The sequence below is a fragment of the Malurus melanocephalus genome, unplaced genomic scaffold, assembly GCF_030028575.1.
Source record: "Malurus melanocephalus ecotype Western Australia unplaced genomic scaffold, MMel_1.1 scaffold_37, whole genome shotgun sequence".
Lineage (NCBI taxonomy): Eukaryota > Metazoa > Chordata > Aves > Passeriformes > Maluridae > Malurus > Malurus melanocephalus.
Window position 1 is genome coordinate 3,549,425 of NW_026623269.1, and position 23,109 is coordinate 3,572,533.

At 34.8% G+C, this 23,109-nt stretch overlaps 1 protein-coding gene across 3 annotated transcripts in view; it reads right to left on the reverse strand.

Moving 5' to 3' along the window:
- Window positions 1-954: 954 nt before the first annotated feature.
- The window catches only part of AGL (amylo-alpha-1, 6-glucosidase, 4-alpha-glucanotransferase), a 34,277-nt gene continuing 12,122 nt past the window's right edge, over window positions 955-23,109 (reverse strand). For all 3 annotated transcript variants that reach the window (XM_057364335.1, XM_057364334.1, XM_057364336.1), the window contains exons 12-34: window positions 21,728-21,915; window positions 20,050-20,173; window positions 19,325-19,488; window positions 18,708-18,809; window positions 18,317-18,469; window positions 18,086-18,236; window positions 16,855-16,979; window positions 16,635-16,747; window positions 16,391-16,525; window positions 15,749-15,879; window positions 15,040-15,176; window positions 13,662-13,795; window positions 12,366-12,541; window positions 10,569-10,671; window positions 9,120-9,345; window positions 8,577-8,688; window positions 8,069-8,204; window positions 6,812-6,924; window positions 5,909-6,120; window positions 5,265-5,362; window positions 4,602-4,689; window positions 4,380-4,513; window positions 955-4,026 (exon numbers count right to left, since the gene is read on the reverse strand). In XM_057364335.1, coding sequence (XP_057220318.1) covers window positions 3,909-4,026; window positions 4,380-4,513; window positions 4,602-4,689; window positions 5,265-5,362; window positions 5,909-6,120; window positions 6,812-6,924; window positions 8,069-8,204; window positions 8,577-8,688; window positions 9,120-9,345; window positions 10,569-10,671; window positions 12,366-12,541; window positions 13,662-13,795; window positions 15,040-15,176; window positions 15,749-15,879; window positions 16,391-16,525; window positions 16,635-16,747; window positions 16,855-16,979; window positions 18,086-18,236; window positions 18,317-18,469; window positions 18,708-18,809; window positions 19,325-19,488; window positions 20,050-20,173; window positions 21,728-21,915 — 3,173 coding nt within the window. In that variant the 3' untranslated portion in view covers window positions 955-3,908. The remainder of the gene's footprint in view (window positions 4,027-4,379; window positions 4,514-4,601; window positions 4,690-5,264; window positions 5,363-5,908; window positions 6,121-6,811; window positions 6,925-8,068; window positions 8,205-8,576; window positions 8,689-9,119; window positions 9,346-10,568; window positions 10,672-12,365; window positions 12,542-13,661; window positions 13,796-15,039; window positions 15,177-15,748; window positions 15,880-16,390; window positions 16,526-16,634; window positions 16,748-16,854; window positions 16,980-18,085; window positions 18,237-18,316; window positions 18,470-18,707; window positions 18,810-19,324; window positions 19,489-20,049; window positions 20,174-21,727; window positions 21,916-23,109) is intronic.

Genomic DNA, 23,109 nt, shown 5'->3' on the forward strand with positions numbered 1-23,109 from the left:
GCCCTCGCCCCAGCCGTCTGCGAAGAGGAAGCTCTTTCAGGTGCCGAGATGAGCTGGGTCTCGAGGGCTCCTACCTCACCTCACACAACAACGCGGCCAGAGTTCGAGTGGGCTGACTTTCAGCCGCTTCCCCAAGCGCCCTACCCAGCGGAGCTTTCAAGAGAAACCTGCCAGTCACCACTAACATTTCCTCCATCTATTCTCCGATTAAGCTTCCTGAGATGCCATGAGGGCTGAGGTGACAGCCCTGACCTAACCAGCTACCGCCAGCATCTCAGTCACAGGTCACTTCTACATTTCCTTGACCAGTACATTTCCATTTTCAAGTAAAATATTTATTAAAAGTAGCATACAATAGAATAATAAACTAACYTTTAAAGAAAATGCTTGAATGGAGGATTAGAAAAGAAATCCTATTTTTATAAAGCATGCAATGAAAAGGGGACACTGCACAATACATTTAGTACACCTATGCTGTGACACTTGGATTTTACATAGAAGAGCTGAAAAGTGAAAATTCCTTCTCCATAAAGGTAAGAATTTGCCACCAAAAGTTCATCATTGTATCATTTGGGCATCTGTAAATCAGTTAATCAGACTGTTTCTTGGTGAATTTGCAATACTATGACTTCAATTATATAAACATTTATAACAGAAGAGACAGGCAGAGCTCTGCTAACCCAAACCCACTCAAACACAGCTAGGACAGTTGACACTGACATCAGTGCAAGAAACCATGTGTAGGGCTCAATTTCATGCTTTTTTAAAAATAAGCTGTTGGTTTTTAAAGTAAGTGTTGTTAGCACTTTTTAACATCTGCCCTGAGGAGTTCTCCCCTTAGTGTGTATGTAGAATTTTTGGATGTAAAATTGCTACAAGTGAACAAACAACACCAGCTGGAAAGTTTGACTTAAAAAAAAAAAAACCAAACAACCACATGGAAAGGTTAACTGTGAATTAAAGAATTTTATTTTGTGCATTTCAGAAATGAATAATGACATTTTCTAAAATCAGTTGTTGCTGTGATAGACAGACATGTAAAGCTCATGTTTCCATTTTACATTACAACATGCAGTATGAGAATGATACATTAGTTTACTTGAATTCTCAAGTTAATCACCTTTGAATAAATCAAGAGCTATTAACTGCGAACATTGGTAGCAGTTAAAATTATTTCAATTGGGAGGCAAAATAATTCTTCATATGATATAGATCAAGAAGCACCAACTGGAACACAACTGATGCACAGTTCTTACTGAGTTATTTAGTTTTGATTTTACCAATTATATGTTTGCATTATTAGATGTTTTTGACTGTAAAAGATAAACAATAATAATATAGCTCAGGATCAGTCAACATAAGTCAGCTATTTTTAGGGGATAATGACTTGATCTATATGGATATCTGCTCATGTTATATTAGATTTAACATTGTTTTCTTCCCTCATCATTTTTAAACTGTCTGGCTTGACAAAGTGTTGAGTAGCTTTTTGAGGAAAAAAAAAAAAGAAAACCTCCCAAACCAATAAACCACCACCCCCCCAAAAGTTAATAACCTTAAATCTTACTTTTGTTGCTACTTAACAGCAAAGTCAACCAATATATCATTTTTCCCTATTTAAAGTATTTGTCACTAAAACTATGCTCAACTAATCAGTGCAGAAGCAACATTATAAATGGGCATGTTTAGAAGTTCCATAACATATATATTTTTGTGTACACAGTGGTGATTTATCTTTAAAATTTTACTATTAAATTAGAAAAAAACCCTAGCAGTGACAAATATGCAGTCTCTATCAGCAGTGCAGTTTGCAAAACTGGAAAGCAATCTGTACATAACATAGGAAGGTTGTGATGAAAAATTTCTCATGTTTTTTTTTCCCAACACTTAAAGAGTGTTACTGCCAATATATATAATTTTGACACCTGGTGGAAATCTTCTTCAACAGTCATAGCTCTTAAGCTGCACTTCCAATTTTAAAGTGYTTTCATGAAGTAAGAACAATTTTTTCTGCCATTTCATTCCTGCTTTCTAAATCACAGGAGCCATAAAACATATCTTGWAATAATAAACAAGTATCCAGGAAAACAGTAAAAAGTAAATGATACAGTAGGACATAAACCTCAATATAATTATCAAGAATTTTGGAAAGTTCAGTACAGTATGAAAAATACTTTTTATGCCTCTTGTACATTAAAAAAATAATCTGTAGCTGACATTTCAGTAACATTTTTTGATCAAATGACATTCCTTACGCATTGTGTCRAGAAAATAAAAATTTCTCAACCCATGTACTGCAGCAGCTCAAAAGTTCAGGTATAATATAGACATTACCTATTCCTAACTTCTAAGGACTGAACACTTCAGCAAGGGAGTTAAAATCCTTAAAAACCTTTCAAATAAATAGTGTATAAGTATAGCCATCTCTTACAATTCATCTCTCTTGAGCCTGTTAACTTGCCCTTACATGTACTACCTGTAACACATCTCCCTGAACAAAACAGCATGTGTGCACTGTACTTTAGACAGGATACAGAAACTTTAAAATACAGAAACAATAAAATCTTGATCTATGTGTTTTAGTGCATTATAATTACATCCTGTATTTACTTCTTCAGCATTTGTTGTCTAACATYAAGAAATAGTGCTTCTGCTTTTCTGCCTTGTGATGTAGGAAGTGTCAACCTCACTCTCTGCCGGTTTATTGCACTAAGATGGAAGGATCGTATGAAGAGTTGAGAATTACAAACTGCACTCCTCTCAGTWTGTAATTCAGTGAACCCTGAATTGAACTTAAGGACATGGAGGCATCCAAATATGGAAAAACACACATTATGCATCATGTTCACTGGATTTGTTCCCAAAGGACACCATTTAGAGGTAGCATGCTGATTGTTATTGATGATACTTCAAAAGGTCCAGAAGCCATTCTCTTCTCTGACTGTAGGCTAGTACATCTTTCCATTGTGTTAAGTGCTTCCACCTGATTCAATAGAGCTAGGATTTTCCCAAAAATGAAGGGCTTAGGTGACCATATCTCTTCAATAAATTAAGCAGTCAAGCATGTTGGCCTTCCCTAACATATAGACTGTGCATTGTATGCACATTTCTGATGAATTATCCATGGCAAAAACCAGATATGAATGAGAAAACAGGTTTGCTATATGGCTCATGATATTGAAATACATCTAAAAGTAGATTAACATAGGGTGTTACCTCATTATTGCTCGAGGTAACTCTCAAAGTAAAGTTTTCAAAATTTTATATATAACTTCAAAAATTGATTTATTACAGTATTCATACACTTTATTTCTGTGGTTGCTTAGTGGAGTGTTCAATTGAACACATACAAAAACATCCCCATGATACAGTTCAATGGAGAGATAACATATTATGCTTTCATTAATGCACCGTGCTAGAGCACAAAGCATACCAAACTCAAAGCTAGAGGTTAGTCTACTCCCCCTTAAGCATGCATTTGCAAAAACATTAATTTACTCTTTAAGAGACAAAGAAAAAAAAACATAAGAGCTGTGCTACTTATTTTTAGCTCAGGAAGGAGCTTATTTACTTTGTYACATTAAGATTTTGTTTTGAAAAGGCTAAAAAACCAAAGCTATTTAAAATTAAGTTTGTGCATATTCTTAAAATTGCTCCATACTAAAAGTTTCTGCATCAAGTGTGCACTGCAGTTTTGTTTTATTGTCATGGCCTGAATTTCAAAAAAAACCTAAGCCCCACACAGTTATAGGGCACAAGAGCTGCTGGCATTCAGCATCTTTGAAAGTCAGGACACAGCTTAAGTGATTGTGCAGAACAGTTAATTTCCCTTGCAGTCTAAGCCAAGTGTTCATTTATGCCCAATAGTAAGACCACAGAAGTTTCATCAAATCAATCAAAATAAACTTTTACAAGTCATAAAGGGTTTCCAGGATAACACCAATTGACCAGGCCTGAGTTTCACAGCTAAAAGGACAGTACTGCCCATTCTCATTGGTTAGTTCTGGAAGCCCTTTCCAGGATGATCTGATAAAAGAAAACACAAGGAAATATTGTTGTCAGATTATAGCTTGAAATTAAAAKAATATTTCATTTTAAAACTGCTTAGAAATTTAACTTAGTAGGAAACTGAAAAGCATGACTAAAGGTCTGCTGTCCTACAGGCACAGTGTATCCTTTAATAATAGAGATCTAATTAATATTTTTTCACCTGTAGCTGGGAATTGAAACCTGATCTGCAATTACACATATGGCAGTGAACTTCCTATCTGGAGAAGAGATCCTGTTTATACAGTAAATCTGTACTCTTACATGCAATTGGATGGTAGATACCACYAGCTCGAATGATTATTTTGCATCTGTGTTCATTGTTATCTTACCTTTCAAGATGAACATAGTGGCGAGAAAGAACATTCTTAACCATAACTACAGTTTTTGCATATATCTCTGGACCAATCAACCTAGAGAAGTATAATTTGGCACGAAGAAAATATCCAATTGGCCACAGCCATTCCTAAGCAAAGAACAAAAAGAGATGATTATCAAAGCAATTGGATTGAAAAGATGACACTTTTTCTAAAATTGCAGGAAGTAGCTCTTACAGGTCCTTGGTGATAATTAAAACCTCTGGATATATTGTAGTTGTCATTGTCAAGAGCATTGTCATATACTCCACAGTACACCATATCACTGCAAGAAAGAAAAAATAGAGCAGATAGAGCCTTAATTAAAAATGATACATAGAAAAGGAAAACTGAAATGAACCAAAAATGTTGTCATTTATAGTTATTGATGGTTAAGTCAGGGAGGTCTCCACCAGGTTCTCTACATAACAGTGGAATTCCAAATAAAGTTTCAATTTGTAGGAAAATGGTCAATGTCTTGAAAGGACTTGAAGTCAGAGACTTAGTCAAARAAATGACTTAAAGTAGTAATTTTACCCTTTTACTCCAACTGTAGGGCTGTACACTGTATCAAACATAAATACGTTCCAAGCTGCAAATTCAACATCTTATATGATACCAAATTTGACTTGCTTACTGTGAGGTATCCAAAACCACCCAGCCATTGCCCATACAAAGGAATCAATTACAGGGACTTTTAGAACAGCAAAACAATTGTTCTGCAAGTACTGCCTGCAGCCTTATTTCATATGTATATATGAAGATTTCACATCATCTGCAGTACCCCTGCCCCACATCAAGTAACTCCTATTGCCATGTTTATCATGACCAGGAATTAATACTTCTCTCTACTGTACTTACTCTGGGTCTAAGGTTTTCATGCCTAATGGACCAAGAAGCTTTTCCTCTGCTATCTGCAGAGCTTTCCAAGCTCTCTCAGGTGTGAACAACTCAGGGGCCTATTAAAATAATAAAGATTYAATGAATAATCTCTGTGCATATACATGCATAATGCTGTGTGCGTGCAGAAGAAATGCAGAAGAGAACAAAAAGCCCGAGATTTGTATTACTGAATCCACTTCTAGAACATGCAAGTCCAAGTAAGCAAGAAAAGCAGAAGGTATCCAGTGCTTTTTTCAATTTTATTTTAAATACCCTTGACAAGTATTATTCCTGAAGCTCTTTATAAATCCAATAAAGACAAAGAATCCAGACTTTTTAGCCAATCTGATGGGGAAAGCAGCCTCCCAGACCCAGCCATAAAAGATATTTTGAATACAGTGAGCACTGCAAATTAGCAAGTCCTGTCATGGTATATTTTYAGGAGACAGTCCAAGATAGACCAATATTAGAAGTATGGGAAAAAAACAGCCACTTTCCAAAAGTTATTCCAAGCAATGTATGTTCCTGATATAATGTCATGCAGATAACCTTAAAATTTTCTTAAATGCAAGCTTAGCTTAGTTGTAAAGTGCAAAGSTCTCCTCCCACTCCCCCACACTTACCACAACCATTGCTATTGGAAAATTTGGCCTGAGTTGGTAATCACACCATGGACTTGAAGCTCCATAGCTGTCCTTATAAATTGCACGTTTGTGTACAAGATCTGGGTGTTTTTCATTAGGATCTGCTGGATTCTCAGAGACAAAGAACAGCCTTTCAAAGTGTCCTTGAATTTTCCTGTCCCATTCATCATACGTGATTATCTCCTCCTTTCCTGCAAGATGTTACATACAGTTTTAATTTTATGAAATCAGCCACAGTTGCAAGAGCACAAGTATGCTTCTTGAATTCCTTACACTTAATGTAACAGGAGTACACCTAGCATCATTCTCTCCAGTTTGTGATTCCCCATGTTTAGGCCCATTGTTACAGTTCACAGGAATAGCTCATTGAAATTTGTAGTGAGACTAGCACATTAGAGTCTTCACAGGGCCAGATAAGCTTAAAGTAACTTTGTAATTAGAAGAGTATTCCCTCTAAAACATAAGGGACTTCCAAATATATTGATGCAAATATTCCCAAAGAAGGGTTCTTCTGTGTTACGAATATGAGGGAGGGGGGAACAGAAAGAGAAAATAAAGAGAGGTGTCTTGCATCTTGTAATGAATCATACAATCATTACAATACACAGTAACCTTATCAATTATATCYATTTTGAGAAAAGGTATTCAGGTTCTGACATTTCTTTGTAATCCACAGAATAAACTATTTGAAATACTGAGAAGACAATAAAAACTTTTAATAAAATTTTATAGTAGCAATAGGACTTTAATCATACAAGATACTTTCCCAAATTTTCCCCCTTTTAACCCTAAACCTTATTCTGAAGTTATATGGTCACTATTTCAATGTTTTCGTTATTTTTATACCCCAGTAATACAATTACAARATGTGTCTGTTTTTACCATGTCTTTTTACTGTGACTCCCCGGAATGGAAATATGTTTTTCACAGATAAATCCATCAACCAGCGGACAGCTGACTTGCACAGGCCAACCATTTCCACAGCAGAGCCGTCTCTAAAATAATAATTAGAAAAAACATAATTAACTACTTTGAGAAGGCTGAGTGAGCAACTGAAAAAAATACATTAATAAGTATCTTATTTAAACAATTTATTTTTTCTTATTTTCCTACTATTCCCCTATTTCTCAGTCAGGGAATGAACTTGACGCAAACTGGCTAGCAAATACCTTTTTCTGTACAACAGCCTTATTTAAATTGGTATTAGCATACACAGCTAAATAGCACAAATGGAAGATAATTTTATACCAGTGATTAAGAACATGAAAAAACTATCAACCCCAAACAACTTAGTCCTCTGAAGTAACAATTGTGTTCAAAGCTTCTCAACTTCACAAACACTTCTGTAACTTTGGTAATAGCTCTGCCATAAGAGATTACTCAAGTCAAAAGTAAGGGATTAAAATAAGCATTAAAAGCACTTCTTGGCTTTGCTTCTTTTTTCAGGTAATATTCACATAATCAAAATATGCATGYATTTCACATAGTATCATACTCAGCTTTACTGTTTACTTGCTGGAATTTTMTCTCTCACATCACCAACTCAGCCTCTTTCAGGAAGTACCTCAATCTCTCTTGGCTCCCAAATAAAATGTTTGACATGTCAAGCAAGATGTTTTCCTCAATTCTCACATGTGGATGGCAATAGATTTGAAACTGATACTGTACTAAATTTAAGCAAGGATGCCCACAGCAGTTTGCCAGCACACAATAGGGAGCCTATTTTAAAATGCTACATCTCAACTCTGAACATGTAGATGTCAATATTTTTTAACTCAAATTAAGAAGTATTCAAACCAAAATATAACCCATATAAGAAGTCTGAATAACAAAATATTGCTAGTATGACAGTTATACAGTTTCCCCTAAATTACATTTTAAAACTTGAATTCAAAAGTCAACTCTTAGCATGGAGCTAAGAGAGTGATGGAAGCCAGAGGCTTCACTTGCCAAGAACACAGCTTTTTACTTCACATCAGCACAAAGAAAATAAACTCCATTAACATTTTAGTAGGTAGAAACATTCAGAATACTTGAAAACCTCTCAGATGTCTCAATAGAAGGCATAGTGGTTCTGTAGAAGAGCTTAGGTTAAAAAAATAATTAAGAAATCCYCTGCCTAAAGCCTGGATTTCATACCTTGGAGTAGCTGGAATTCCTTTGTTGCGAGCTTTGTCACTCTCTCCCATTTTATCCATCCAAGTGCCACAATTGAATCGGTTCCCCCCAAAGACAAAKCCAGTTTCATGGTCAATGCCTGCAGTTACATTAAAACCTGGCAAGCAAGAATATGAGATGTTAAGGCAATTTTTTAGACAAAACAAAACTCCTACTCCCCCCCCACCCAACCCAATTATCCTAGATAAACAAAAAAGAGACTAACAAGAAACCTGAAGTAGGTTTCTGAAGGCAACCATATTTTAAGTGAATTTTTAAAGATAACTTGTATTATATAAACTGTTGCTAACAATAAACAATTAATGAAGCACTTGTAAAATATTACATGTATATAAAGTAATAGAGTTTTAGTTACATTAAATATAATTTGAACAAAAAAGCTCAATAGAACAAGAAAATAAGAGGAAAATAAATACAAAATATAATCACCAACTTCTGTATTACACAGCAAGTGTTCTATGTATGTTACCTTCATCTCTCATGTTTTGATCAATCTGTGGACCAGCATTTCTTTCTCTGAAATTTATGCCTTGCATATGTCGTTGCATTGCTTCCTGTATCACTTCATAAAGTGGCTGATCCTATATTCATTGCATGTTTGGATGACATGTGAAAGGCAAGATGAAAAATGAGTAGAAAGTATTTCTTAAGCCTCTAGTTTGTGATATGATATTCCAAAAAAACCCCAAACCRTCRACATTTTCAASTAGCGACAGCAATACATTGTATACAACTTCTCACATAAATGTTTTTTCAAAACAAAATGCAACAAAAAGACTTAGAAACTGATGGATTTTTTTTTTCCTCCTTCCCCAACCCCCTGCCCCCCAACTTGGTCTAATCAGGTGATGCAGATGTAGCAAGAAGTGCCTAGAATATGGAATTCTTATGCCATAATCAAATGTCACCATAAACAATAGATAGCATCAGGTTCTTGTAGCTAGAAAAAAATAGATCCTTTCATGAAAAAATTACACTTTTGTTAAATACTTAAATTAGAAGTCATCTTTACCACAGTGCCTGCAGGCTGAGGAGAGGAGTCATCTCTTGGGTACATCCTAGAAACAGGACACCTGAGAATGTCTAACCCATTTGGAACAATTTTACAGTAGTCCTGGATACACTGAAGCCACCACCATACAGCATCACGACAGTTGTATCTGGCATGTGTCCCTCCGCCGAGCAGATTGGGAATGAGACCATGTCTTAAAGTCCCACCAAATGCTAAAATGATGTTTCTAGAAAAAAGAAAATCAGAATCTTGACCAAGTTGCCTTCAATATTATTGGACTAAGTATCAAATACAAAAGCATACAGGGTTATGTTAATAGCAAGGCAGGTCAAGAAGACAAACAGGACTTTAAAGACAGATGCCAAAAGTATGCTGTTGAAAGCTACAAATCACTCCATTTAGCATGAACTTTTACAATAAAAAACCACCCATTCCCTACAAATTCCTCAACATGAATACATTTAAATCAGCTTGTACAAAACATATATCATCTATTCATATGGAAAATATAATTTCCTTTATTATAGGTGATATAGACCCTAAATCCAAATCCCACTGCGGTCACAGGGAAGGTTTTWATTGACATTGTTTATGATTACCCTGGTATCCATTCTGATGGGTAGGGTGGAATGGGGACGGAGGGCAGGAGTAGATGGGAATTTCCTATTAAAATACAGAGAGGTGACAGCAACTGAGGTTATGAGAGGTTTCATTTGAGAACCGTTGCGCATACCTTGCAGAAAACACGGATTCCAATTAGCTTTAAAAGGCAAAATAAACATAATAGTAGATGCAGATGTCTCTGCATGAGAAAGCTAACAGTTGGCCAAATGTACAACAGCATAAACACATACTAATTTACACCAACTAATCTTATGTTTCTACTGTGTGTCAAGCTCCACTCAAATTAATATTAACCAAAATATCAAATTCATCTGGCTTCTCTATTTCTCATTTGTCAGGTAAAGATCTATAGACACCAGATTGTAACAATGCACAACTAGCTGATTTCTAGTATTAATAGACAATACTAGCAGTTACAAAAAAATCATGACAGACCTACAATCATGTCTTTCTGATTAAAACATTAGTCTCTTTTGCTACTTCAAATTTTTACGTAAGTAATTCTGAAATTATTGCTCAGCAACAATGATACAGGTCCTTGTGAAACAATCACTTTATTCAAGGACAAACAGTAGTGTTGCAGGGGTTAAAAATACCTTATCTATACAGAACATCAGCTTTGTATCAGTGCTAAGAAAACAAGAGAGAATCATTTGAGTAGTATTTTTAATCTCACTTAGAGAGAGCTCCCAAATAGTGTCATTAAAGTTTTATACTGCACGTCAGCTGTTTCTAACAGCTTGTGCATCAGTTCAGGTTTTGAAAGCGTGTCTTTTTCCTAACTACCAACAAAACCAACAAGAACTAAGGCTAAGCCAGTCTTACCTTGCTTCTAGATAGCGCCCAGTAACTAACAGTAAACCTCTTAGTGCAATAAAAGTATCCCTTCCCCACGAACGAAAAATTCCAGAAGAAAAGTGAGGTAAACCTGAAAAGAAATGTCATTATTAATCTAATTAATTGATACAGCAGAAATTTCCAAGCATGTATGCATAAAATAAATTGAAGTAAAAAAAATATATCCTCATTTATAACTTTTTTCTACATTAAGATATTTAAAATAAACAATCTCCTCAACCAAGTTCTTGATAGAATTAAATATGTCCTATTCTAAAACAGTATCATCTAGAATTTCAAGATCACACAACAGCTTCTCATATCAGTAACAGTAACATTTAGATTTTTATTAAATCACCTGGCAACTTTAAGTGCCATCACTTAATTACAAGAAATAGGAAAAAAAACTAACAAAAAACATCGGAACTATGACAAGATTATAACACTCTGCTGGCAAGAGTTTATGTATGAGACCTGTGGCATCTCAGTAGAATAAAGGGGATAAGACAGTTCTCAGTGTGAAAGACATCCTGTTTCTCTTTTCCAGCAGCTTACAGAACTACATTTTACTGCAGACATTATAATATGTAGCTTTAAGAATTACTCTAACTGCTAAGGCATAATTATTATAACAGTAAGGTCCATACTTGTTTTTTCTTCCATTTGATTCCTGTTATGATCTATTAAACAGAAATTCCATACAGTAAAATTTCAAACCAGCAGTCTCTTGTGCATGCTTGGTTGAACAACATTTAATTTTTACCACTTAATTTTACAAAGTATTTGCTACTCAAATGTGGCCTCCACATCTCTGCAAATTTATAGTACATGGCAGTAAAACTTGAGAATAACAATCTAATTGTACCATTTAAAAATCTCAGGMACAACTACCAGTGAATATGTGAAAGGAATGTTTAAAACCAATCCCTTTAGTGTAATTAATCTTTATGACAGATTTAAGGGAACACTGAGTCTCTGTGCTTCTAGGTAACACCAAAGCAGGCAAATGGAATGTTATTAAAATCCAGAAACTAAAAGCAATAAAGCTACAAAAGACTGATGGTAAAATGAAGAAAAGCACTGCACTGAGAGACTTGCCTCTGCATCTGYGGATGTTTGAAAGTTTCCATGGCTTCAGAAAATGAATGAGCCAACTYAGAACCAAATTAAATTCATTCCAAGCTACAGAAGATAATACTTTGGACATAGCAAAAATGCCCATAGGAAGACTGCCAAATGCTGGCAGAACATTTGGAGGTATAAATACTGCTTGCTTCCTGCATTTATGCTCTTTCCTTTTGGAGACAGTTTCAGATTAGGAGTTCTTCTTGTCTGCTAATGGTTCTGAGAACTTCTAAATCATAAATTCACCCTTGTTACTCCATTACAATTAACTTACTAAATTCATATTTATAAAAGATAAACTAAAACCTTAAGATAAGTATACTCATCTTAAGCAAGTCTTCTGGAAAGGAAAACAACATATTTGTAGATCTCTGTATATGGTAGCAACCAATATAGTAAAAAAAGTCTCTAAATAAGGAATTTATATATAAAGCTCTCCCTCCCAACCCCCATAAACACTACTAGAGAAAAAACCCATACTTTCAATRTAAGAAAATCCTTACCTTAAACACAAGGCAAAAGTGAGTGAAACTGATACATTCTATACATAATTGCTGACATATGGCTCTCAAACATGATGCAGAAAATTTTAAACTTAGTTACTAAAAACAGTTTGACTATTTTGGAAGACCTTTTTTTTTAAAGGTTGTTCTCACTTACCAGCTGCCAAGGAAACACAACATTGTTCTTTCTCATTTGTAACCTCATTCAGCCTATAGGGAACATCATGTAAGGAAGGAGACAGATCTGGCAGACTGGAGTATTTTCCTATCCCACACAACTGGATTGAACCCAAGGAAAGGTGTTTAACAAATGTTGATCCATTCTGCACAAAGCTGTGATTCAATATAAATTAAATTAATTTTGCATACAAAAATATCAGTTTATAAAATATATCTGTTTTCACTAACAGAAGGCTCTGACAAAAATTATGTGTAACAAATACAAAAAACTAGCAATGAATTAATACTAGCATTCTGCATTAACTAATTTTTTACAGGATTTGATTCGTAAATCACTCATTTTCCCAAAATGGGTGCCCAACATTAAGAGGCAAATCTTAATTTATTAATGCCAGTGGGAGTGTTTATGACAAGTACTTCTAGAAAACAGTGTTTAAAAAAAGAAAAGTCTTTTTTGGTTTAGTTGATGCCTATACACAGACTAAGACTTCAAAAATACGATAAAAAATATTTTACTATGAACAAAAGTTTGTCAAAACTAGTTAATATTTTTAAAAATCACATTTTTACATATATAAAAAAATTGCAAATCAAAACATCTGTTAGCATGTTGCTTGAAATAATGCAATCTACGTTCCTGACTAGTTTCTCCAAGCATTTTTACATAAAATATATTACGTTTCATGATTTCGCAGGCATATCAGATTGTATTCCCATTTTAACATCTCTGTTTTTACAAAACAATACTTTGTTCTGCATGTTCAAAGCTAGAATAAAGCCTCCATTAAATCAATCTCCCTCCCCTTTACAAGAATCAAAGAAGTAGACACTGAAGATTAAATGGTTATTTCAAAAAGTAAGCAGAGAGTTCAGATAATAGGGAGTAAAATGGAAAAGTGTTGAACAAAGCATCAGGCATCAAATACAATCTGGTATTTTCTTATTAACCTGATCTTTAAGCAATCATTGCATTGGTACTAAAATTACAGCCAAAAAAAAACCTTCCAAAGCCTGGCAAAAATAAAGCTGGCTTAAGGTGTCCTCCTCCTACTGCACAATGCCAACAGYAATTATAAATCAAAACCCTGGGTACGTGTCTGAACTCTCAGTCTTCCAAACCACCATTGTTAAATGGATTTTRTAATTTTCTAGCAATTTTACTCTTTTACATTAGAGGAGTATGAAAACACTTAAATTACACTCTCTAGCAGATAAGACTTCAAAGATTCCAATATATACAGATGCCTTCACATCTCTGATATGCCAAGCATACCTAGACATTTGATTCCATCCCACATCCAGCAGCGTTGTGTATGCACCCACCAATATGGCATCGAAATAACATGGGATGAGGTAACGTGGAATTCTTTTCAGGTAGACAAACATGGCCTTCAACCATTTACCAACCTATTAAAATACAAYATAATTTGAACTTTAAAACATCAGAGTTCAAAAGCCAATGCTTTCAGGAACCAGATTGTTACTGCATTTGTCACATTTTTGTACATGTATTACAACACAGTTTTTGCTCCAAAATTTCAGTTAAAAGACATGAACTCTTAAGAAAAGTAGTACAGAAAAATGTGTATGCATCTGTACTATCAAAAATAAATGGGCCAAAATGTGAAGTAYAGAAGGAGGCTATTTTTTGCTAGTCTTGTGGTCAAAAAATGAACCATCATGAAGCTGTTATTAAAACTGAATAGCAAAGAAAAGTCACAACTCAAAAGGCATCACTATAATCCAAGCATAGGAAGAAAGTTTTGCATTGCTAAAAAGACAAGAATGAAGAGATGAAGCTTAAGACCAGGAATAAAAAGTTATYGGAACTAAATTATGTACAGTCAATAAAGAACATGACTGCAGATCTGTGTCCTGGACTCAGGATTCTAGAGCTTCACATTCTTGTAGCATTGCAAAACGTTTGATGCCTGGAGAGTATTTCTCATTTCTTCTCATCCTCTTTACATTATGACAACTTACTAGAAAGTCACCAAAGATTTAAGCCTTGCAGATAAAGAATTCACTGTGAAAATATTACATGATGAGACTACGCTTCTAACATGATGATGAAGAGGAAGTTACTTATGTAAACAGCAACATTGTGAAGTTCAGTTTCATGTGACTATCCTRCATTTCCATGCAGGAAAATAAACTGACAAAGAAAAGGATTGCATTGTAGTGCAGATATACAGGAACCTTTGAATCTCAGTACTGCCTATCTTCCCTGTGCCTGGCTGACTATAACTGTATCATACTTATGTATGCCTTCATAGTATTTAGGTACTCCCTTGACAGTGCTTTCTTAAAAAAAATAATAAAAATAGGTAAATAAATTTTAAACCACCCCCAAAACCTAGGGGGAAAACAAATGAGTAACTTAAATTTTTATCTGAGGAATAAAAACAACAGGGCGGGACCCCTGCAAGCCTTTATGCAATTGCTAGCAATCCCTTCATGCACATRTTTTTCACATTCTTTTGAAGTCTATTCTCAAATAGGATTGAGGGGAGGGAAGAAAAACATATTAATGGTTCAATCTACTAGTAGAAATTGCCTAGGCAAGAAATACKTTATAGACAGTCTGAAYTTAAACATGTAATTGAAAGTGAAACCAACTAGTAATTTACCAAGTAAGTATKTTTACTCACTTCTGCAATGGCTCCAGCACGTGAAATCAGACGATTACTGACATAATCAATCATCCAGTCTCCAGATCTTAAATTATCACAAAATGGATGACCCAAATCATTCTTYGGTCTAATGTCTGCCATCACTGACATTAAACCTGAAGATACAAACCCAACTTTTCATTAAAACACACACCATTATTGCAAACAGCAATTACAATTCAGGAGGAAAAGGTACATAGCAACAGATGCTCTAAATGRATTACTTCTCTCCATCTGCATTACAAGCTAGGCTACAGCTCAATTTTAGTTTCTTCACCACATATCCTAGAAACTTATGAAAAACATTGGAAATAACTAGCACAATGGAWTTMATATGCTTGGTAAATGACAGACACTCTTCAGTAATCTAGTAATGCCTTGAGTTAGATTAATGCAACTTTTCAGTGGTGGGATATTTGTTTTCTTTTTACTTCAAAAGCCAAGGCATTGGTGTTAAAACACACACTGAGTTGCACTGTTAAGTTTCAGAGCACTGAGAGAGAGAGGATTTGTTATAGTATGAGATTTCCTGGGTACAAAACCAATTAGTAGCATGGTGAAGCGGAAGATAATTACCCTTTTTTATCAAACAAGGGCAGCAGGAATATAACAGTATTACCGTGTGATCTAGATTGAGCAGCTCTCATTAACTTTTTTAACTTGACAAAAAAAAAGCTGAAACCATTACCTTGGAGGCCTGCATACTTTAGGGGTGACCAGTTTGGTATATTGTAACAGCCTCCACCATCTTCTTGTTCTTCTGCCTCACATCTATACAACACTTGATTCAGGTCAGCCAAAGTTAGTTTAGATGCAATACTGAAAAACAGTGGAGAAAATGAAAGAATTAAACCCAAAATAATATCAGTAGGAAAACAGGGAAAGAAGTTCACAATTCTAATTTCAGATTTACATTAAAATACTAAAATATATACAACTCTCTCAATACTTAATCTTGGAAATTAAGACCCTGATACTTTGGATGTTCCAAGATGTTCTCAGATGTTTAAGTCTTTATTTAGAAACACAGTATTAAGTACAAAACCCAAACAATCACATCCTAACATAGAGAAGCAATCAATGTTAGAAAGTCTACTTCAGCCAGTGATTACACAAACTGGGAAGCTTTTCAGTATCAATCCTGCTTAGTATTTTATATATATATATATATGTAAGATGATCTCTCAAGAGCTTTTATTGCACTCTCATAACTCAAACCCATCTGTAGCACCACCACCAAAACCCAACAACCCCTCGCTAGGTTTACACAATATTCTTTGCTCCCATTGTAGCTCTCTCGATTCTGCTCAGAAATTTAAAGAATACTCACGAAGAAAATGGTGTTTTTAATAAAGGTGCTGAATGATCATCAGGAAGACTTCCAGATTTAAAATGAGAGCTGAACTGGATCAAGTGACTGCGGAGCATACCCACAGCCTCCTGCGCCTTTGGGTCAAGACTAACTCTGTAAACATGAAAGCATATCTTGTAGAAATACAGGACGTAGAACTATTCTCCAGTCCTCTATCACTCTTTTTAACTAACACAGCTATTTGGCAATTACAATAACATACCTGAATACTATTACGCTTCCGGGTGTTAACCTTTCAAATTCTATTTCTTGAACAAATTCATTTGGACCTTTTATGGCAGTTCCAGCTTGCTTTATGATTTTACTGTCCTTAATCTTAGAAAAGAAAACAAATTTGCAATTGAAATTCACTGTCTTTCTAATATAGACTATCACAAATTAAAAAATAATACAACTGGACATGGGTGAAGGAGGCTAATTACCTGGATATGCTCTCTGAGTTCCATTGTGAAATTAGGTAATCCATTTATAAAATGTAGATCTTTTTTGTAAGGACTAGCACTTCTCTCGATAGTCCTAGCTTCAAGTACTACTTCATCTATTTTTCCTAAAAAAAGTTAAATCATGTTGCAGCTCTTAAGTTATTTTAAATGAAAAAAGTGATTCTTTTGAAATTATGAAGCAAGTTAAAACAAAAAACCTGAMTATTCAAGATAAAAGTCTCTGCCGCACAGTAAAAGAATAGAAACATACGGTGAAGTGTTTTAAATATCCTACAAATATTACACACTCATATGCTGTATTGTATGTAAAATGAAAATTTTTATTATTTTATAATAAATTAACCATTAAATCAGACAATGAGTGAATTATAACCTGTCTTTTATTGGTCACCAGCTTTCTTAGTTTTCTTATTATCTTCTAGGAGACTACATTGCTTTCCAAACTGCAGCTACAATGGTTTCTCTTTGAAGGGTAATAATTTATTATTAATACACAATTATTCTAATTTAAGTAATTTACACATACAAGGTATACCATTCTTGTAAATGTCTTAAAATATAATGTGACTGATTTTAAAACAGGCACACAGATGTACTCAAAAAGCCAGTTTGGAAAGCTTCTCTTCCGAAACAGGGGCAGGTAATGTGTAGAAGTCATTATACTTTGCTACTTTTAAGTACAGTAAATACTCTGCATAAGTAATTAATATTGTATATGTACTGCATATATATTATCTTTACACTGTGTTATTTAATACAGAGTTCTTATGAAGATGTATTTTCAGGCTATAAAATAGCTATATATATTTGAAAGCTGAATAGCAATGGTATTATATAACAAATACTATATAATTTTAGCCTTTTCCTCCCAGGAACACAATAAATAGTAATCCTCTCAACTCTGTACAATTAACTATTTCAACTGTTAACTATTACTAGCTTACAAACAAGACCATAAAAACCCCCTCACACCCTCAAAGGGAGCTTGCAGCAGGAATATATTCAACATGAACATTTCTGAATACCCTAAACATTGCAAGTCTGTCATTGGTTCTTTAACCGCTTTGGAACATACACGTCAGTACATATAAAATGAGTGTTATGTATTGAAAATTGTCATATAGATCTCACATGTATGTGTTTGAAGTTAAAAGCATGAATAAACTGAATTTTTTACACATGACAACAGCTCTTAGAAAAATCTGTTTACCTGGGATACACATTTCAGGTACTTCTTTACTGTAGAAACAAGTTTTAGGATCCCTGAATGCAGTTCGACACACAGCCACAACAGACTGGTGTGTGTTAGGGCAGTGTCTTGTCACTGCAACGATATCTTCATCAACTTGATCTACATACACCTAGAAAAGAAATAACATTGCAACTGTGCTCACTCAGAGCATATATATGAAGAAGTTGTGGTGTTACYCTCACTTCTTGCCTGATTAAAGCCTTTAGCTCCCAGCTCCTGATGCAGTCTGTTTATGGCCAGCCTTCCTGCTAGAATTCCTGTTTGGAAATTAACTTCACCAGAACTCAGATGTGCTGCTGGATTCCATTTTGCATAAAATCTCTCTTCAGATACTACAGAGATCTGTAAAAGAAGAAATTTAAGCAAATATGAACTATGCTGGGAAATAAAAACAACCTCACCTTAAGGTCTGAACTATATAATAAATTCAAACTTAATATGAAACTAGACAATCTGAAGYAATGCCACATACTGAACTGCTTGGAATTTCAAATAAAAAACCATTACAATGTATGTTCTAGGACAAGAATAAAGCTTGCATTTTTAAAGCTAACTTAGGAGTTGAACTGTAGACATGTACCTGGTGTGGTACTAGTTCATCRTAGCCTTTGGTACTTCCTGTAGCACAGCATGCCATGGCAACAATCATTGCACTGGGAAGAGCATCATATGCAGATCGGTGCTGCATTAAAAAATACATAGGTAATATACAGTGAAACAAAGAAAATTCAATCCTCCCCATTTAGAATACAGAAGATACACTCAATTTAAGAGAGGAACTTGTAATACCATGATCCTCATTTCCTCAATCACAATAGAATTACTGGAGAAAATTTCTCCAAGTGAACTAAGAAAACTCATCAAAATAAGCACTCCAATGCCCACTACTCTCTCACTGTTGTTTGTAAACAGAAGCTCAAGAGAACAGGTCAACAATCAGAAACACAACCACTTACAGCAGCTGGATGAAAGGATCGAAAAAGCTTATTTAGTAAATTCATGTACTTTTCCCCTTGAAAGACAAAATCTTGAATRTCATAGGGTGTTAGAAATATTTTTTCTCTGCATGAAAACTTGAACTGAAATGCATTTTTTCCAAACATTGTTCAGGATATCCAGATTGCATAAGGCCCTCCAATGATTCAGAAATATCGTTTCAGAAAACACTTTTTTTTTTTTTTTGGTATAGATGCTCACCTGAATTGGACATTCATTATCATGTGTAATATCCATAAACAGTGCATGAGCAATAGCTGGCATCAAAGGCCTCAATCGTGGCTGGACGAAAGATCCGACAGGCTCACCTCCAAACCGATAAACCAACCTCCCCTCTTCATGGCTATTGTAAGCAGTCATGGCCTCTAAAGAACAAAATACCTGAGTGTTTGCATCACAATAGCTACCACACAGAACAGCATGCACAAAAATGTTAATGTAGCATTTAAAATTTGTTACTTTGATGTTTTCAATCATAAAAAAAACAACCAAGCACACATAGCTATATTCTCAGCATGGAAACAGCCTTGGAATATTCCATTTACTACAATGCATTAAGGAAGAGAAAGCTAAGGGAAAAAACAAACAAAAAAGCAGAGACCAAACTATTTCTCATAGGATTTAAAAAACTCATGCAACAAAAAGTCAGACATGATGCAGGACTTACATAGCAGAATTGTGCTACAACTCCTTTTTCCCTCACCAGAGAAATATTTACCAGTCTGTAAACTACTGAAGGAGGTCTTATTTTATGGCAATATTGTATTTTTTGTTAAGTACCAAAAAAGTCACAATACAACACCTGTACTTCTATTATATGGAGTATGAAATTAAAAGTGCATAATCCAGTAGAAAACCTTTTCTTGGAAAAAGCACATCATCTATAATCTCTCATTGGAAAGAGACCACACACGCAGCAAGCCTACCTCTTATTAAGGAGGTAATGCCCAGCCTATTCACAAAGATATTGTCCAGCTCCTCATTTCCTGTGAACAGTTCAGCCACTACATACAAATCGGCTCGTAATTTTCTAGCTGTGTCCAGCATGTACTGCAAAAAGCACAGCCAAAAAAGCCACAGAAAGGGGAAAGGTAGATACAAAAAAGGACAAGTTTCAAAGCTAGGCAGGGATTGGACAATAGGAAAATGCCATGCAGCAAAGATAAATAKAAAGCCAAAATTAAGGAACAAAACAAGTTGTTACACAGAAGAGGAYACACAAATATAAGCAAAACCAAGAATTAGCATACAACACAGGAGAAGTTAAATAAAGATGAAGAATATAATTGCATAAGCAAAGAACATGGATATGTAAGAAAAATAAAAAAGCATACCAATGTTAGTTTCACATTTAAAACTCCAAACCATACACTGCAATCCTATATAATTTTCAACTGCTTATTGTACCTCTAATCAGGCTGGTAATTCCCAGGCGGTTGACAAAAACATTGTCAATGTACTCACTGCCCGTGAAGAGTTCAGCTATCACATAAAGATTAGGTCTGACTGATCTGGCTGTTGCTAGCATCTCCTATAGATCATAATACATTTTTAATGCAAGACATCAATTGTCAACTATGTATATACAAACATTAACATGAATGTTAACCAAACATTCATATATGTCATTCATATATGCAGCATATTAAAAATATTGATAACATATAAGTTTCAGAAAACTATAGTTCTATTTTACAGATATTATTTATGGTTGAGTAACTCTAGGAAATTTTCTGTAGACTTCAAGCTAATTACAAAGTTGTCTTAAAATAAAATCTTAGCTCAAAATAGAAGAGCAAAGGTTGGATAAAAGAGATGCCTATTGAAGTAAGAAATCTGAGGAAGGCTTCAGTTTAAGCCTTTGTAGTTACCATCCCAGAAATAGCAACAATAAATAAAAGAATGGCATAAGCTTTGAAGTGGCTGCATTTAGGAGCCACTTACAACTTGTGTAGGCAAATCGACTTGTTTTAGAGRGCTATTCATAGATTTAGGCAAGCTCTGTTACAAAGTTAGGACTAAGCACTAACAAGCTGCGCTACTTCAAACCTATTTACAGCCAATTTATTAGGCAAGTACAACGTTTGCCTGCAGTCAGCTCCCCGGGAAACAATAAGCACTAGTCCTAGCAATACACTTGCCAGGCTAAACTTTTTGCAGGAGTTCTTTACCAGCTTTTAAATTCTGGGAAGTGAACCATTTCCTGTTTAATTTAGCAATAGCAAAATATATATGGTAAAAAAAAAAAGTCAGACTTTCAATCAAGTCTTGGCAATGACTCCAGCTCAAAGGGACACACTGGATACTAGCAGTCATTGCACTAAGTGCACAGYTCAGTGAGGGAAAAGTTAGCCAGGCCCATTCACATCCACAGTATTTCAGCTAAAGTAGAGAAGATTTAATAGCTACACCACTCTACTATTTAAAGTAGCTGAAATAATATCTAATCATCACCAGACAAGAAACTTTGCTTTTATGCCATGAGTTAGATTCATTCCCACCTAAACTCTGCCATATAAGTCCTGTACTGATGCTCTAAAATCTGCAGGATCTATTGCACAGACAGGAAGCTGCTTTTTAATAAACATGCTTAATTTTGCGTACCTCAGCTACATGAATAGGTGTKGAGTGGCAGTTGTCCAGACGAACACCATGGAAATATTTGGCAGTGATTTCAGTGTATTTTTTCATGTGTGCCCAGAGATATGGGCAATCTTCAGGTTTATTACCATAACGCAGTTTCACACTGTCTCCCCAACAAATGAGCTCTCTCCTCAAGTAAACATTTGAACCTGTAARGGAAATAAATTCACTTTATTGTATATGTATATATAATAAAATGTGCACCAAAATGAAAATGTGACATTTTATTTTCTACAGGTGAGGAGCAGAAAAACTTTGTAATGAACAGTTAAAAATTCTAACATTAACCATATTGACTCAAAAATCTATGTACACTACACTGATGTGCAATTTCACACTCTTCTRTGAGAATATCTAGATTCTATAGTGATACTGAAACAATTCTTCAGATTGAAATAAAATTCCTTTTAAGTCCTCAAACGAGTATAAAAACTGTACTCCAGAAAAAGAAAAAAAGCATCAAAAATGAACAAAATTAGTAGTTGTATTTTTTAATATTGACCAAATTAAAAAAAGAATCTCACTATGCTATCATAATCTACCACAGCCACTATTGTCCATTTTATCTTCTTTTAACAGCAGACTCTGATGGATTTCCAAAGCCAGTAAGTGAAAAAACAGGAAYTGTAATTACCACAAATTCCAAAAACATTCATGTAAGCACAGCTAACCTTTTCCTTCACTAATAGCAGCACAGCCACATGGACAGAAAAATTGTGTTTCTTTGGATGCACACGGTGATTTTTTCAAAGGGTCATTTAGAGGACTGGCTGCATTTGTTTTGCAATTCCTTTACTATGCCTTTGTGTACCACATTTTCACACTGTGTTCTCACTTGAAATAATGTGTGGCAAAAAACAAAGGCATGACACRAGTATAAAGCACTCAAAAGGCTGTAGCTGAGTTACGACAGAAACCTCAGTAATGGAAACTAAGTATGCTAACTAAAGCCAGTGACAGAGAGAAAAAAATACAAAAGTCTGCCTAGAAGAAAGGGCAATAAGCTGAAGRCAACTGACCAAAAACATTCTTGAAACATGCGTTCTCAATCCTTGAGAAGGAGAATAAAAGTAAATAAAATCTAGGGAAAGGGTTGTAGTAAAACATTACTTTGCAGAAATTAAATCACTGYTAACTCCAGATGATTCTGGTGTATCATCAAATTAACTTGTAAAGTAGACTCAAACTTTTAGATAGTTTTAAATTATAACTAAACTGGCTTTTGTTTAATTTAATTTACCAAATGAATGGCTACTCTGAACACAAGCTTTTTTTGCTTTTATTGGATATCAACACTGTTCCCAAAGGAATTACAATGCAATATTTCAGTACATGCTGATTTT